The sequence below is a fragment of the Oncorhynchus masou genome, chromosome 15, assembly GCF_036934945.1.
Source record: "Oncorhynchus masou masou isolate Uvic2021 chromosome 15, UVic_Omas_1.1, whole genome shotgun sequence".
Lineage (NCBI taxonomy): Eukaryota > Metazoa > Chordata > Actinopteri > Salmoniformes > Salmonidae > Oncorhynchus > Oncorhynchus masou.
Genome location: NC_088226.1, coordinates 48,693,728 through 48,710,966, shown reverse-complemented (window position 1 = coordinate 48,710,966; position 17,239 = coordinate 48,693,728). Strand labels below are relative to the sequence as shown.

Sequence of the window (17,239 nt, the reverse complement as noted above, 5' to 3'; positions counted from 1 at the left end):
CTTGTTCCAGGTCCACCAGTGTCAACATTAGAGAAATATGAACTGTCAGCAACAACACAACAGACTATTAGAGGCCAAACACAGTGGATCTCCTCCTCTCACCTGTGATTCTATGTCCCCCGGTGGCTCTGCTCCAAACTGGGCCATGTTCTCTTTACTCATCAGCTAACACACAGAGACAGAGACATGGTACAGGTTTGGTTAGAGCCAACAACAATACTACTCATTCACATGCCACAGGTGTTCTAAAATGACTTTCTAAAGCCAAAGAGATGTCATGACATGTACTTTATCAACATCACAGTATTGGTAAATGGCTTTTTTAACACAAATGGGCAATTGTAAGATCATACCATGCATGACAAACTATTTGAAATCAATCAGAGAGAATGGCCCTGGTCAGGCTAAGCCTCACCTCCTGAAGGGCTGTCATCACCACATGCTGTACGGACTCCTCCAGAGTCAAGATGATCTGGATGTACTCTGGAGAGGAAGAGAGAGAGCGGAGGGAAAGGAAAAAGAGAGGATTACACACTAATATGCGCACATAGTTTTTGTTTTGGGTGTCAGTCTGTGACTGCACCGTGTGTGTGTGTATGTGTGTGTACACAGTGCCTTGCGAAAGTATCCGGCCCCCTTGAACTTTGCAACCTTTTGCCACATTTCAGTCTTCAAACATAAAGATATAAAACTGTATTTTTTTGTGAAGAATCAACAACAAGTGGGACACAATCATGAAGTGGAACGACATTTATTGGATATTTCAAACTTTTTTAACAAATCAAAAACTGAAAAATTAGGCGTGCAAAATTATTCAGCCCCTTTACTTTCAGTGCAGCAAACTCTCTCCGGAAGTTCAGTGAGGATCTCTGAATGATCCAATGTTGACCTAAATGACTAATGATGATAAATACAATCCACCTGTGTGTAATCAAGTCTCCGTATAAATGCACCTGCACTGTGATAGTCTCAGAGGTCCGTTAAAAGCTCAGAGAGCATCATGAAGAACAAGGAACACACCAGGCAGGTCCGAGATACTGTTGTGAAGAAGTTTAAAGCCGGATTTGGATACAAAAAGATTTCCCAAGCTTTAAACATCCCAAGGAGCACTGTGCAAGCGATAATATTGAAATGGATGGAGTATCAGACCACTGCAAATCTACCAAGACCTGGCCATCCCTCTAAACTTTCAGCTCATACAAGGAGAAGACTGATCAGAGATGCAGCCAAGAGGCCCATGATCACTCTGGATGAACTGCAGAGATCTACAGCTGAGGTGGGAGACTCTGTCCATAGGACAACAATCAGTCGTATATTGCACAAATCTGGCCTTTATGGAAGCGTGGCAAGAAGAAAGCCATTTCTTAAAGATATCCATAAAAAGTGTTGTTTAAAGTTTGCCACAAGCCACCTGGGAGACACACCAAGCATGTGGAAGAAGGTGCTCTGGTCAGATGAAACCAAAATTGAACTTTTTGGCAACAATGCAAAACGTTATGTTTGGCGTAAAAGCAACACAGCTCATCACCTTGAACACACCATCCCCACTGTCAAACAAGGTGGTGGCACCATCATGGTTTAGGCCTGCTTTTCTTCAGCAGGTACAGGGAAGATGGTTAAAATTGATGGGAAGATGGTTGGAGCCAAATACAGGACCATTCTGGAAGAAAACCTGATGGAGTCTGCAAAAGACCTGAGACTGGGACGGAGATTTGTCTTCCAACAAGACAATGATCCAAAACATAAAGCAAAATCTACAATGGAATGGTTCAAAAATAAACATATCCAGGTGTTAGAATGGCCAAGTCAAAGTCCAGACCTGAATCCAATCGAGAATCTGTGGAAAGAACTGAAAACTGCTGTTCACAAATGCTCTCCATCCAACCTCACTGAGCTCGAGCTGTTTTGCAAGGAGGAATGGGAAAAAATTTCAGTCTCTCGATGTGCAAAACTGATAGAGACATACCCCAAGCGACTTACAGCTGTAATCGCAGCAAAAGGTGGCGATACAAAGTATTAACTTAAGGGGGCTGAATAATTTTGCACGCCCAATTTTTCAGTTTTTGATTTGTTAAAAAAAGTTTGAATTATCCAATAAATGTCGTTCCACTTCATGATTGTGTCCCACTTGTTGTTGATTCTTCACAAAAAAAATACAGTTTTATATCTTTCTGTTTGAAGCTTGAAATGTGGCAAAAGGTCACAAAGTTCAATGGGGCCGGATACTTTCGCAAGGCACGGTATATACAGTGCATTCGGGAAAGTATTCAGACTTTTTCCACATTTTGTTATGTTACAGCCTTATTCTGAAATTGATTAAATAAAACATTTTCTTCATCAATCTACACACATTACTGTTGAGTGGAGTCCACCTGTGGTAAATTCAACTGATTGGACATGATTTAATGTCCCAGAGTTGACAGTGCACATCAGAGCAAAAACCAAGCTATGAGGTCAAAGGAATTGTCTGTAGAAAATAAATCGCTGTGCAGTGACGCTCCCCATCCAACCTGACAGAGCTTGAGAGGATCTGCTGAGAAGAATGGGAGAAACTCCCCAATTACAGGTGTGCCAAGCTTGTAGCGTTATACCCAAGAAGACTCAAGGCTGTAATCGCTGCCAAAGATGGCTTAACAAAGTACTGAGTAAAGGGTCTGAATACTTATGTAAATGGAATTTTAAAAAAATGTATTAATAATTTTGAAATGTCTGAACCTATTTTTGCTTTAACATGATGGGGTATTGTGTGTATATTGAGGGGGGGGGAACTATTTCACCAATATTAGAGTAAGGCTGTAACACAATAGTGAAAAAGTGAAAACAAAGTGAAGTGGAGGGTGAAGGTGTCTGAAAACATTCCGAATACACTGTGTGTGTGTGTGTGTGTGTGTGTGTAAGCGTAATACCTTGCTTGCGTTCACATTTGACAGCACAGCCCAGTGTGAGCTGCAGCAGTCGTCCCAGTTCTATAGGGTCTGAGTGTTCTGCCACCTTCACCAGGTCTGGCAGGGGGAACTCCTGGATCTGCTGGCTCAGGACCTAGTGACATAGAAAGAGAATATAACAGTTATAACTAGACATTAAACAGTTATTACCTGGACTAGGTCTGGGAGGGAGAAGTCTGAGATCTGCTGGCTCAGGACCCAGTGACATAGAAAGAGAATAGAACCAGACATAAAGGGTTTTAAATCAGTGCTTCTACTGACCTCATTGTAGTAATCCACCATCATCTGAAGGATCTTCTTCAGGTTGTTAATCTGGAGAAAGAAGTTACACACTCATCACTCTACAAAAAAAACAAAGTTTACACCTCAAAGAATCTCTTCACTGTGAGCTATGGAAACATTTTGAGTGAGTCTTCTCTGATCTGGAGAGGATACCTGACAGGCCAATGGCTGGCTAAAATACTGACAGGGCCAGCAGAGAGCAGCCACACTGGCTTTTTTTATTTTATTTAATTTTTATTTCACCTTTATTTAACCAGGTAGGCAAGTTGAGAACAAGTTCTCATTTACAATTGCGACCTGGCCAAGAAAAAGCAAAGCAGTTCGACACATACAACAACAGAGTTACACATGGAGCAAAACAAACATACAGTCAATAATACAGTATAAACAAGTCTATATACGATGTGAGCAAATGAGGTGAGATAAGGGAGGTAAAGGCAAAAAAAGGCCATGGTGGCAAAGTAAATACAATATAGCAAGTAAAACACTGGAATGGTAGATTTGCAATGGAAGAATGTGCAAAGTAGAAATAAAAATAATGGGGTGCAAAGGAGCAAAATAAATTAAATACAGTAGGGAAAGAGATAGTTGTTGGGGCTAAATTATAGGTGGGCTATGTACAGGTGCAGTAATCTGTGAGGTCAGTAGGGGAGGGAAAGAAGGAGGGAGAGGGGAAGGAGGGATGGAAGCAGAGAAGGAAGGAAAGATTGCAAGGGAATTAGGGATGGAGGTACAGAGAGAAAGAGGGAAGGGAGAGAAGGGATGGACAGAAAGAGGTATGTATGGAGTTCAGCACCTTCAGTCTCCAGTTATTCCCAACATCTTCTTTAATGCGACCAAGCCAACTCTCACTGAACCACACTGGATCTCTGCATTGCACAACACACACACACACACACACACACACACACACGCATAAGCATTGGACAAAAAAAGTCTACTAAACAACCGTATTCAAATCAGAAAATATCCAACCCCAGAATCTGACTGATACCCGACTCCAGTGTGTTTAATATTCAGCCAGGGTAAGATTGTCAGTATAAATTCATGTCTCTGCAGCCTGGACGTATACTGTGAATTGTGTGTGTATGCATGTTCTTCACATCTGATGCAGGGCCTGAGAAATGGCAGCTCCAGTGGTCAGCTCCTCTACAGTCGTACATGGTGCTGCAGTGTTGAAGGTCTGGAGCTGAGGGTGATACAAACGGTGAGAATAGCACAGGTTAGAGTAGAGACCGAGGAGAAGGGGAGACGCTGGGACAGGAATGAGAAAAGGGGGAGGCAGTTGGAGACACTGATATCTATCTCCATTTGCATTCATCGTATAGCATCAAGTTGCAAAGCCTATCGTGAACCATCAAACATATGTCATGGGTGTGCAGATAGAAAAGAGACAAACCTTGGTCAGAAAGAGAGAAAGCTTGTGTCAATTGAGACTGGGAGACAGCCCCAGAGAGAAATGCTTCTAAGCTCGGCTACGGTGGATTTGTGAATAATTCACCCTCCAGGACTGTTCTCCATGATGTCAGATGACCACTAGCCTCAGCTCCCAGGCTTCGCTCATGAGGTGAAAGCCTGTGACAAAGGTTGAGACCTCTAATTGTAATCAGTAATGTAACTTTTGGATTACCCAAACTCAGCAACGTAAACTGGTTACTTTCAGTTACTTTTGGATTACTTTCCCCTTAAGAGGCATTAGAAGAAGACAAAAAGTATCCATCATGCGCATTGTTTGTGGTCAGACTCGCTCAGTTGGAACAAACTTAAAAATGTGCTCCTTTTTTTATGCTGAATTTAATTTGAGAAAACAGTGGTGCTGAGCGATTAACATACATTTCGGAGGGGGTTTGGTTATTAACAGTTGTGTAGTGGAGGGTATACGCAGCAGGTATACAACGTATCCCCACTCAGTAGCGGTGCGTGGGTAAAATCACTGGGGAAGCCAAGCCGATTCTGATGGTTTGATTAGAATCATTGGCCAGTACAGAGAATTAAGTAAAACTATAAGTCGAAATCCTTATCTCCATCCATGGCGAATGGAAAGGCCCAATTTTAGCTAGCTAGCTCACTAGCCACCAGAGGACAACACAACGAGATACATTATTGACAGAAAAACTTGAATTGCTGTATGTCCTCAATGGGATTTGATAGGAGTGACGCCAAAATCCAAGCTGGCTTCCCATGACACTTCTTTTGTTGTTGCGGCAGGACCATTCACAGTTGAGCTCGCTCAGTTTAGTTCAATGCTGATTGACACATTGTGTACTTTTTTTTGTCAAGGGAGGCCAGATGCTCGCCGGCTTCCCTTGCCTTCAATACTATGGGTGGTAACAATGTCATCCTGGTTTGGACCAGACAGCATCAGATAGATGGCCTACACGTAGAGAGACCGGGGGGCTGTTTCACTGGCTTGGATGCTTTCTACTGTGAGATACATTCAGCCTCTTGCGAATTGACAGAAAATTATGAAACACAGAGAGATGAAAAAAAATATATATATATTTTTTTTTTAATTGGTCCATTTTTTGGGGAAGCCTGGCTTCCCTTGGCATCCAGCCTATTTTAGTTTCCCATATGATACAGTGTAATCCATTTGATCAACTTTATTTGTAGATATGATTAGTAATAGAGTTATAGTAAATCATGAAGTCCAGTTCCAGCTTCTTTTGACAAAGTAGAAACGAAAAAGATATTATAACCAGCCAGCTGCACATGTGAAATTATTTGCCTTATTCCTAAAACAAAAGCACCAGTGCATGAACAATTGTAAAGGATGAATTGCATAAAGAAATATTTGTAGAAAAACATTAATGACAAGATATACAACAGTAATTTGTTGATGGTATCCAACACTGTGTTTTGCTCTTATACGCGTGCCTTATCGCATTAATCGATCTCGTCTTCTCTTTATGCTTCGGGCCCACAGTCAGCACACAGCTTTGGGCTTTGCGTGCGCAAGACAAACAAACAAACAAATCGGTTGCTCTGCACACAGTTTTCATGGGCCTTGTTTCGTGTACACCTGCCGCATGTGTCGCATAATCTCTCAGAAGCGGTTGCGCGGCATGGTGAAAGTCCACCTCATACCTATCAGACTAAAATGACTCCACATCCATACTCTTTCCGCCGTAGGCACCGCGGACATCCAGTACGAGAGTGCAATAAATGCTTTGAGTTTATCCAGAGATATGTCCCACGCACTGTTTCCTTTTCTGTGCGCATAAACAACAGTCCAATCTCTGATGGGCTGCAACATCTTCATGTCACATAAACTCGTCACTCTTTTCTACCCTAACCGTGCCATCCCTCCCAGACTCCTGTCTCGCCGTGGCAGTTGGGATCCCTCTCTCCGTTGGCTCTTATGGTTTTTCTGCGGCGAGGCTCAGGCATCAGAGGCGGAGGCTCAAAGTCAACATCAGAATCAAATGAAGAGACTTCATCAGCAACGTCGATTTCAAGCTCAATATCAGATCCGCCATCAGACTCCAACTCATCTAAATTTTGCAGCATTTACAATGCTGTCAGTGCGTCCATTCTTTTGGTCCGGATTGCCATTGTGAACTACACACATTGTATGTTACACTCCCAGGGGAAAGTATATACCATTTCCATTCATAATAAAATAATTAGACCGCCCACAATTCTTCATCATCATTACACTACATTGTTCTAAATTCAATCACCCTCATCATTCAGTTCAGCATTCAACTCAGTCACAGTTGAGTTATTTGACAAAAGTAAGTGTAATAGAAACTGCAGAATATGCTCTTTCTGATACTTTATATAAATGAAAATGTTCTACCTGCAAGTGACTGAAGGAGGATTTGATAAAGTGATGCTTCTTTCCCTGCATCTGTCAATTACAAGATGAGCCATTCTCTTCATGTACAATTTGATAACTGATAAACCTAATATTATCACTCATCAGATTATTGTAAAAGTAATAGTCTATAGGCCAAATCTTATTATGTGAGAAATTAGTTTCAGTATAGTTTAGGTGTAGTTTCGATGGGCCAGCGGTGCAAGTTGACTGGCATCATTTGTTTCCCGCTCATAAACTTGGATAGCGTCAAAGATACGTTTTAAATTATTCTAAAGGCCTACTGCAACACATAGCATGTTTTCGCTTCTGTTACAATACATTTGGTTAATAATAGAGTCAGTCAATAAAACCGTCCCATAACAGCTTATTTTTACAAAGTAAAATGTAAAAGAGAATGGTATCAACTAGAGGTCGACCGATTAATCGGAATGGCCGATTGTTATGAAAACTTTAAATTGGCCCTAATCAATCGGAAATCTGTATTTTTGGGCGCTGACTTCCGATTATTAATAACCTTTTATTTAACTAGGCAAGTCAGTTAAGAACACATTCTTATTTTCAATGATTGCCTAAGAACTGTGGGTTAACTGCCTTGTTCAGGGGCAGAACGACAGATTTTCACCTTGTCAGCTCAGGGGTTCCAATCTTGCAATCGCACAGTTAACTAGTCCAACGCTCTAACCATTGCACTCCACGAGTAGCCTGCCTGTTCCGCGAATGTAGTAGAAGCCAAGGTAAATTGCTAGCTAGCATTAAACTTTTCGTAGAAAAAAAACAGTCAATCATAATCTCTAGTTATAACTACTGATCCAGTTTAGCAGGCAATATTAACCAGGTAAAATTGTGGCATTTCTCTTGCGTTCATTGCACGCAGTCAGGGTATATGCAACAGTTCAGGCTGCCTGGCTCATTGCGAACTAATTTGCCAGAATTTTACGTAATTATGACATACATTGAAGGTTGTGCAATGTAACAAGAATATTTAGACTTAGGGATGCCACCCGTTAGATAAAATACTGTAATGACCTGACTAGATCATTTACATTTACATTTAAATGAACAATTGTCCAGACAGAGGCTTGAGTTTGCGAATTGACGGTTTATTAAACCAACTTTACACAGGCTACTGTTTGGGCCGTAGCACACGCCAAAAAGATGACAGATAACCCACAAGCCAATCGTGACCTTCTCTTGGGAAGCCCAGACGTAAGAGAGAGAGAATAAAGGCTGAACCTGGTCTTAACTTCTAATGCTCCACCCCCTGCCCAACCCCCTCCACGCCACTCCGCCAACCACCAGGATGCCCGGCATCAGAACATTCCAGGCATTCCCGTGATTGGCAGATAGCAGGTTGATTGACATGCCGGACCCCTGTGAACACCGGGTACTGGTCAGTACAACACAACCACCTCCTAGCCTAACACATAACACACAGCTGTCTGTGCGGGTCGCTACACAGCCCCCCACCACAAAGTCCCTCGTCCCCGAGGGAACAAACAAAGTCTCTGAAGCGACCCGGAGGTCTCCTTTGCCTGCGTGGCCGTGATGGTCGCAGAGTGCCCCTCTGGGAACCAGGGGATGAAGGCAGGGATATGGGGGACAAGGAAGCGGGAACGGGTAATACAGTCCGTGGCTCTGGGGAACCACGCGGTGACACAGGGGGGGAGACAGGGGGAGTGGGCTGTCTGGAGCCTTGTCTGCGGCACCTGAGGGTGGGTGCCTGGAGAATGTCATTGCCAGAGAGGGGAATTGTGGGGGTTCCTGGGGTTTGGGGAAAAGAGGCCCCTCTGTATGGGGCTAACCTGTCCCGGTGCAGTGCCACCTTTCTCCCCCTGGGAGGAAGCTGCACCCGGTACACAACCTCCCCTACCCTCTCCAGGACACTGCAGGGTCCCACCCAGTGACTGTCCAACTTGGGGCATTTGCCTTTTTTCCTTAGGGGGCTGTAGACCCAGACCAGCTCCCCAGCCACAAAGTGCCTTCCCCGGGTGTGCACGTCATAGTTCCTTTTCTGCCTCACACCTGCATTCACCAGCTGCTCTCTGGCGAAGGTGTGGGCTGTCTCCAGGCGGTCCTGGAGTCTCCGGGCATACTCCGGCCCCGGAGGAACATGAGGGCTATCCAGGGGCCGACCAAACGCCATCTCCGCAGGGGTGCGGATCTCTCCCCAGCATGAGGAGGGCAGGCGTGCAGGAGGTGGAGTCTTGGACAGCGGAGCGGCATGCCATGAGGACCATAGGCAGGTGCTTGTCCCAGTCACGCTGGTGTTTGGAAGAGACGATGGCCAGCTGCTGTCCAAGCGTTTTGTTGAAGCGCTCCACAAGGCCATCACTTTGAGGATGGAGAGGAGTAGTGCGGGTCTTGTGCATACCCAGCCTCTCACACATGGTGGCGAACACACGGGACTCAAAGTTTCTGCCTTGGTCGCTGTGGATGGACTCTGCAGCTCCAAACCTGCTGAACATCCCCGCTGTCAGGGCGTCGACGATGGTCTCTGCCTCCTGGTCAGGCAGAGCATAGGCCTCGGGCCATTTTGTGAAATAGTCCATGGCCGTGAGCACCCAGCGGTTTCCACTGTCTGTGGTGGGGAACGGCCAAACTACATCCACTCCCACCCTCTCCATGGGAGCCCCCACTGGGAACTATTGGAGCTGAGCATGAGAGCGGCCTGGGGGGCCCTTTCTCACTGTGCAGTTGTCACAGCGGCGACAAAAGTCCTCCACATCCCTCTTGTGCTGCCCCCAGTAGAAGCCCTGACGGAGACGGCGCAGTGTTTTTGTGACCCCAAAGTGTCCAGTCCCCACCCCCCCATGAGTACTCTGGAGCACAGCCTCCCGCAATGCTTTTGGGACCACCACCTGCCACCTCTCCTCTCCCGTAGCTGACTCCTTCCATGCCCGCTGTAGCACGCCATCAGCCAGCCGCAGTCTCTCAAACTTCGACCACAACCCCTTGGTCGCGAGTGAGAGCGCTGTCACCTCTTCCCATGGTGGCCTCACCTGCGCCTCTACCCACTGAAACACTGGCTGTAGGTCTGTGTCCCGTCCCTGCTGCTGCCGCCATTCAGCCACGTCGACAGTCTGCAGCTCGCAGCAGACAGGCCCGCTCGCCCGACACACTGTGGCACAGACACCCTCCTCTTCCCGCAGCTCTCTCTCCCATCCCTCTCTCCGTTCACAGTGGCGGCAGCCGTCTGCAGTACAGGGCCGACGGGACATGGCGTCGGCGTTGGAGTGGCGTGCCCCTGCCCCTGCCCTGTGCACCACCGTGAAGTCATACGGCTGAAGCTCCTCCAACCAGCGTGCCACCTGCCCCTCTGGCTCTCTGAAAGACATGAGCCACTGGAGAGCAGAGTGGTCAGTCCTTACAGTAAAGGGCAGACCACCCAGGTAGTACTTGAAGTGTTTGACGGAAGCCACAACAGCCAAGAGCTCCCGCCGGGTGACACAGTAGCGGCGCTCATGTTTGTCAAATGTTTTGCTGAAGTACGCCACCACTCTCTCCCCCTCTGGCCCCACCTGGGCCAGCACCCCACCCATGCCCACATTGCTCGCGTCTGTGTCCAGGATAAAGGGCAAGGTGAGGTCAGGGGGGGCGAGCACGGGGGCCCCGATCAGTGCACGTTTGAGGGTGTTGAACGCCTCCTCACACTCCACTGTCCAAGTGAAAGCCTTGTCCTTCGGCAGCAGGCGGTTCAGTGGAGCAGCAACGCTTGAGAAGCCCCGTACAAACCTCCTGTAGTACGAGGCCAGGCCCAGGAAGCTCTTCAGCTGACGCTGGTCGGTGGGGGTGGGCCAGTCTCTGACAGCCCCTACCTTGTCCTCCATGGTGCTGATCCCCTCCTTCCCCACTCGGTGGCCCAAGAAGGACACCTCTCTCCTCATGAAGTGGCACTTCTCGGGGTGGAGCTTCAGACCTGCGGCAGCCACCCTCTCCAGCACACGCCGTAGCGCCCCAGGGCTGACTGGAAGGAGCTGCCATGGGCCAGGATGTCATCGAGGTATACCAGACACTGCTGTCGGGGATGCCATCCAGCACCCTGTCCATCAAACGCTCAAAAGTAGCTGGAGCGTTGCACAGGCCAAAGCACAGGACCTTGAACTGCCAGTGTCCTCTGTTAGTGGAGAACGCAGTTTTGGCTCTGGCCTCTGGGGAGAGGGGCACCTGCCAGTAGCCACTGCGGAGGTCTAGTGAGGAGAACCAGGAGGACCCCCTAACCAGGTCCAGCGACTCATCGATACGTGGTATGGGGTATGAGTCCTTCCTGATTACCTCATTCAGCCGCCTGTAGTCCGCACAGAACCTCAGCTTGCCCCCCTTCTTCGGAACCATGACGACTGGCGCCGCCCAGGGGCTGTCTGAGGGCTCAATGAAGTCTGCCCGCTGCATCTCCAACACAGCCTTGTCTGCCGCCTCCTGGCGTGCCAGCGGGATACGGCGGGGACGCATCTTGATGGGTCGAGCATCACCTGTGTCGATCTCATGCTGCACCAGATGAGTCTGACCCACCTCTTCCTCACTCAACGCAAAGCTGTCTCTGAATTCAAACAGCAACTGCCACAACCGTTCCTGCTGCTCGGGGTCAAGACCAACACAGTTCCTCCCCCATATCTCCCTCACTGCAGACAGTGTCCTCTCCTCTCCCATCTGGGGTAGCTGGGCTGGGGGGTTGCGGCCCGGGCTCACAGAGGGCTGTGTCATGGAGGTAGCTGGGGAATGTAACACACCGCCGTAGGTGACAGGGGGACTGGGGAAAAGTCACACACAGCTGTGGGGGAGGGGGCGCAGCCATGAGTCTCTGCTGCTTTAACTGTTGGAGTAAAGGGTTTGTTGGGTTGAGTGAATGTGACATTAGGGGGAGCCATGGTGACTTCCGTCCCTCCCTGGAAGCTCAGTGTGCCCCTATTTAGGTCTAACTGGCAGCCTGTGCTCCTAAGAAAGTCCAACCCCAGGATACAAGGGTCCTGCACAGCCGCCACCCACACAGGATGACGCACAGTCCTGCCCCCTACTGTCAGAGTCATTATTCCCTTCCCTTTCATGGGTGCCAGCTCACCTGTGACTGTGCGGAGCTGCACAGTTGTAGGCTCACACTGAGTCCAACCTGGCACAATATCTGGCCTCACCAGGGTTACTGTGGACCCAGTGTCCACCAGGGCGGAGCAGGGCACCCCCTCCACAGTGACATGACAAAAGTCCTCAACACAGGTCCGGCCCACCACAACAACAGGCTCCATCCGCTTGCCCTCGTCTGCTTCTGGGGGAAGTGGAGCCTTGCTTCCCCGTCTGTGCCGGTGGGCTCCTCCTGAAGATGATGGTGGTTGGGATAGAAAGCCAGGGGTCTGCACTACCCGGTCTATGCGGACCCCGAGCCGTTTCCCTGAGCTCTGGGGGGACATGGGGCAATCTCGGCGCAGATGGCCTGGCTGGCCACAACCCCAGCAGACCCTGGGACCAGGGCTAGTGTTTCGTGCCGCCTGTAGCGACACAGCCCGAATGAGTTTTGTCATTTCGGCCACCCAAGCAGGCTTTTCCGGCTCCGGGCTGCTCTGCCCCCCAGCTCGCACAGAGGGTGTGTCTCCCTGCACCCCCACCAAAGCCCCAGCTGAAGCCCCAGCCCACACCAGCTCCCTCTCCAAAGCCATCTCCAAGGCTGTCTGCAATGACTCAGGATGAGCCAGCTGGGTCTGTATGCGCAGCTCCGTAGGAGAGAGCGCCCGTATGAACCGGTCCCGTGCTAGCTCGCTCTGCACGGAGGGGGGCATGTGAGCATATGCCCGCCGAGAGAGGCTCTCAATGTCATTAGCTAGCACCCGTAGAGGCTCTCCAGGCTGCCTGCGTCTATTACTCAGTTTGGAGCGCAGTAGCCCGGGCTGTACACACTGTCCATAGCGCCTCCTCAGTGCTCCCACTAAAGCACCATAATCATGCCTGTACTCGGGGCTAATCAATATCAAACAGGCCAGAGCTTCATCCGTGAGGCATAAAGCCAACTGCAGTGCCCTTTCTTCATCCGACCACCCCCTAAAATGAGCTAACAGTTCAAACTGAGCATGAAAAGCTTCCCAATCCGCCTTACCGGAATACTTCGGGGTCTTAACAGATACGGACGCAGCCGGGAACTGGGCGCCGCCATGTTTGTTTACATCCTGAGCCCCAGATTCCTCGTCACGCCGCGTCGCCACTTCGGTCCGCCCACCAGAATCCGCGCGAAATACAGTCGACGAAGCACTCATGCCCGCGTCAGCCGCCATCGCTCTAACGTCCTCCCTCAAGCGGCCTCTGCGCTCCGACGCCCTGGCGATCTCCTCAGACAGAACCCCCGACGTCCATTCACACGCACCTCCTTGGCCATAATCGTCCCCTACCTCCACCTTCACTTTCGGATTCCCTCGACGCATTTTCAATCCCCGTTCTCACCTACGGTAGCTAGCCACATAAGTCAGCTAGCTAGCTGGCTAACTTGTATCAACGTTTTTACTTCTGACACCAATGTAATGACCTGACTAGATCATAAATGAACAATTGTCCAGACAGAGGCTTGAGTTTGCGAATTGACGGTTTATTAAACCAACTTTACACAGGCTACTGTTTGGGCCGTAGCACACGCCAAAAAGATGACAGATAACCCACAAGCCAATCGTGACCTTCTCTTGGGAAGCCCAGACGTAAGAGAGAGAGAATAAAGGCTGAACCTGGTCTTAACTTCTAATGCTCCACCCCCCTGCCCAACCCCCCTCCATGCCACTCCGCCAACCACCAGGATGCCCGGCATCAGAACATTCCAGGCATTCCCGTGATTGGCAGATAGCAGGTTGATTGACATGCCGGACCCCGCGAACACCGGGTACTGGTCAGTACAACACAACCACCTCCTAGCCTAACACATAACACACAGCTGTCTGTGCGGGTCGCTACAATACAGAACGGTTCCGTATTTCACTGAAATAAACCTTTTTGTTTTCGAAATGATAGTTTCCGGATTCGATCATATTAATGACCAAAGGCTCGTATTTCTGTGTGTTATTATGTTATAATTAAGTCTGCTTTGATAGAGCAGTCTGACTGAGCAGCAGCAGGCCCGTAATCATTCATTCAAACAGCACTTTCGTGCGTTTTGCCAGCAGCTCTTCGCAAGCACAGCGCTGTTTATGACTTCAAGCCTATCAGCCTAATGGCTGGTGTAACCAATGTGAAATGGCTAGCTAGTTAGCTGGGTGTGCGCTAATACTGTTTCAAACTTCACTCGCTTTTAGATTTGGAGTGGTTGTTCCCCTTGCACTGCAAGGGCCGCGGTTTTTGTGGGGCGATGGGTAACGATGCTTCGAGTGTGACTGTTGTCTATGTGTTCCTGGTTCGAGCCCAGGTGGGGGCGAGGAGGGGGATGGAAGCTATACAACATATGAAGGTTGGTGGTTCCTTTTAACATGAGACTTCAATATTCCAAGCTAAGAGGTTTTAGGTTGTAGTTAATTTAGTATTTATAGGATTATTTCTCTCTATACCATTTGTATTTCATATACCTTTGACTATTGGATGTTCTTATAGGCACCATAGTATTGCCAGTGTAGCAGTGTAGCTTCCGTCCCTCTCCTCGCCCCTACCTGGGCTCGAACCAGGAACACATCGACAACAGCCAGACTCGAAGCATCGTTACCCATCGCTCCACACAATGGCCCACATTTTTACATGGCACATATTACTTTCTTCTCCAACACTTTGTTTTTGCATTATTTAAACCAAATTGAACATGTTTCATTATTTATTTGAGGCTAAATTGATTTTATTGATGTTTTATATTAAGTTAAAATAAGTGTTAATTCAGTATTGTTGTAATTGTCATTATTACAATTTTTTTAATCGACCGATTAAATCAGTATCGACTTTTTTGGTCCTCCAATAAATCGGTATCAGCGTTGAAGAATCATAATTGGTCGACCTCTAGTTTTAACGTTTGGAAAGGTAAAAAATGATCACTTGAAAAATGGTTTTCGAAATATGTTTCAGATCAGAAAGAAATACTTATTCAAATAAAATAAAAATACACTTACTGTAGCAGATTTGGGGCGGCAGGTAGCCTAGTGGTGAAAGCGTTGGACAAGTAACCAAAAGGTTGCAAGATCAAATCCCCGAGCAGACAAGGTCATTAATGTTGTTCTGCCCCTGAACAGGAAGGCAGTTAGCCTAGGAACAGTGGGTTGTCATTGAAAGTAAACATTTGTTCTTAACTGAAATGCCTAGTTAAGTACAGGTAAAATAACAATAACATTTGCACAGGTCCATATGCTGTGTGCCTCTAATTGACAAACTACCCTTCCTGCTCAGTTAGGCTTACACACAGGTAGCTAATTAACACAGGTGGTCATCTGTCAACAAGCGATGTAACATGGAGATATGGCCGTGTGGGAACACTAACCATAACCCTATAAAAGGTGTGTAGTTATTGAACCTTTTGTTTTATGAAAATTTGTAATTTCTCACTGACATGAAAGATACATTTCCAAAACCATACCGCTAGTGATGTGTGTTAATGTTTAGACCAGCAGATCAATTGACCCAAAATATATGTTGAGTTAGAATAGTAGAATACAATTATGGAATTTGGTTGTGCATCAGCATTTCTTCTCATGTCATGTCACTGACAGTCACTCAATTAGCCCATGTCACCTAACATTATTTAGATTGATAAATTAGTTTAGCCAGGTATGTAAACTTGTAATCATGGTTAAATTACCGACTGGTTTTTCCCATTGATTTTGTTAGTCACCCTCGCTGCGATATTAAATACAAAACTGCACATTTCTCCCCACCCTAAGGCAAAATGTGTAGAATTGCAGGTAATTAACTGTAATACTTAAAATTGTTTCTCTCTGCTGTCAAGAGGGCTGCTAAAATGTTTTGCTTGCAACAACATTTCACTTAGGGCCCCCAAAAAACTAGGACCAGCTGTGACTGCATGTGTGTATGGATGTGGGTAAACAGAGTAGTGAGCCACTGCGGCCAGTCATGATGACTGCAGATTTTTTTGTGGCCCCCACCCCCATCAAAGTTGCCCATCCCTGGTTTAGAGCAAGCGTCGTGGCTCTTAAAGCGCACCCTCCCTAGCCTAAAGGTTAGCGTTTATGAATGGGCAAACACTAACCTACCTGCCATAGGTAAACGATACCGTCATCGGTAAAACAGCAGACATTCATGCAATCAGACGCTTTTTAGAGCGCTCTCTGAATGAACAGCGGAAATCATTGACATACTTACCCATATAGCAAGGCTCTCACACAACACCACTTTGTCAGTCTCCATTTCTCCGCGTCGGGTAAGGCTAGACATGATTGTTCACTGCACCTGTCAACAACGACGCGGTTTCCCTTCCCTCTGCATTTGACCTCACCTGCGGCGGTTGGATCTCTAGCGCTAACTGCGTAATGTAGGCATGTTTCCTGGTCACTACGCTGTAAAAGCCCCGTGAGTTTCTACGTGAATAGCCGCCGCTTTGACGTTTTCGGTTGAGACGGATCAGGGATTGACGGGATAAATAGCAAGAACGAGGAATAAAACGCCTATGGCACTGAGCTGACTGTAACAGACAGACCAATCAGATTGAATATCCGACGAACTGACTGACAGGGCTGTGGGGATACGATGGAGTCTGTCACATAGCAAAATCAAATGTTTGTTAACCTCAATTATCTGAGATTGTTTCTCTCCCTATTTCAAGATTTCTCCTCGACCTCAACCATGGTAAAAAGAGTCATGTGAGGAATTAACTTTTTATTACAATTTAGTTTGACACAAATATAATTAGGGAAACTCAGGTGCCTGGTCTCATGAGAACAAAATGCCCATTCTCCTTTACCAAACCCAGGCCCGGATTAGGCACTGTTCGCAGACCCAGATTAAGTTAAATCCTGGACTAAAAAGCACTTTCATTTGAGATGTTCTATTAAGCATGCTTAGTCCAGGAGTAGGCTTAATCTTAGTCCAGGAGTAGGCTTAATCTTAGTCTGGGAAAATATTATCATTACATAAATAGATAAATGACTGATATTGGCACAAGATGGAGGGAATGTTGGAACATAACTAACAGTTAGAGAAAAGATGTGCGCTTAATCCAATATACATTTATGCATAGAATTTATTACACAAGAGACAAAATAATATAATAAATAAATGACTCAATAAACCATGCATT

General features: G+C 47.1%; 1 protein-coding gene across 2 annotated transcripts in view; it reads right to left on the bottom strand.

Annotated features, from left to right (window-relative positions):
- Positions 1–16,517, bottom strand: part of LOC135556371 (protein Hook homolog 1-like) — a 28,850-nt gene extending 12,333 nt beyond the window's left edge. For both annotated transcript variants that reach the window (XM_064989528.1, XM_064989529.1), the window contains exons 1-7: positions 16,306–16,517; positions 4,331–4,416; positions 4,024–4,096; positions 3,207–3,257; positions 2,907–3,039; positions 416–483; positions 103–165 (exon numbers count right to left, since the gene is read on the bottom strand). In XM_064989528.1, coding sequence (XP_064845600.1) covers positions 103–165; positions 416–483; positions 2,907–3,039; positions 3,207–3,257; positions 4,024–4,096; positions 4,331–4,416; positions 16,306–16,377 — 546 coding nt within the window. In that variant the 5' untranslated portion in view covers positions 16,378–16,517. The remainder of the gene's footprint in view (positions 1–102; positions 166–415; positions 484–2,906; positions 3,040–3,206; positions 3,258–4,023; positions 4,097–4,330; positions 4,417–16,305) is intronic.
- Positions 16,518–17,239: the final 722 nt, after the last annotated feature.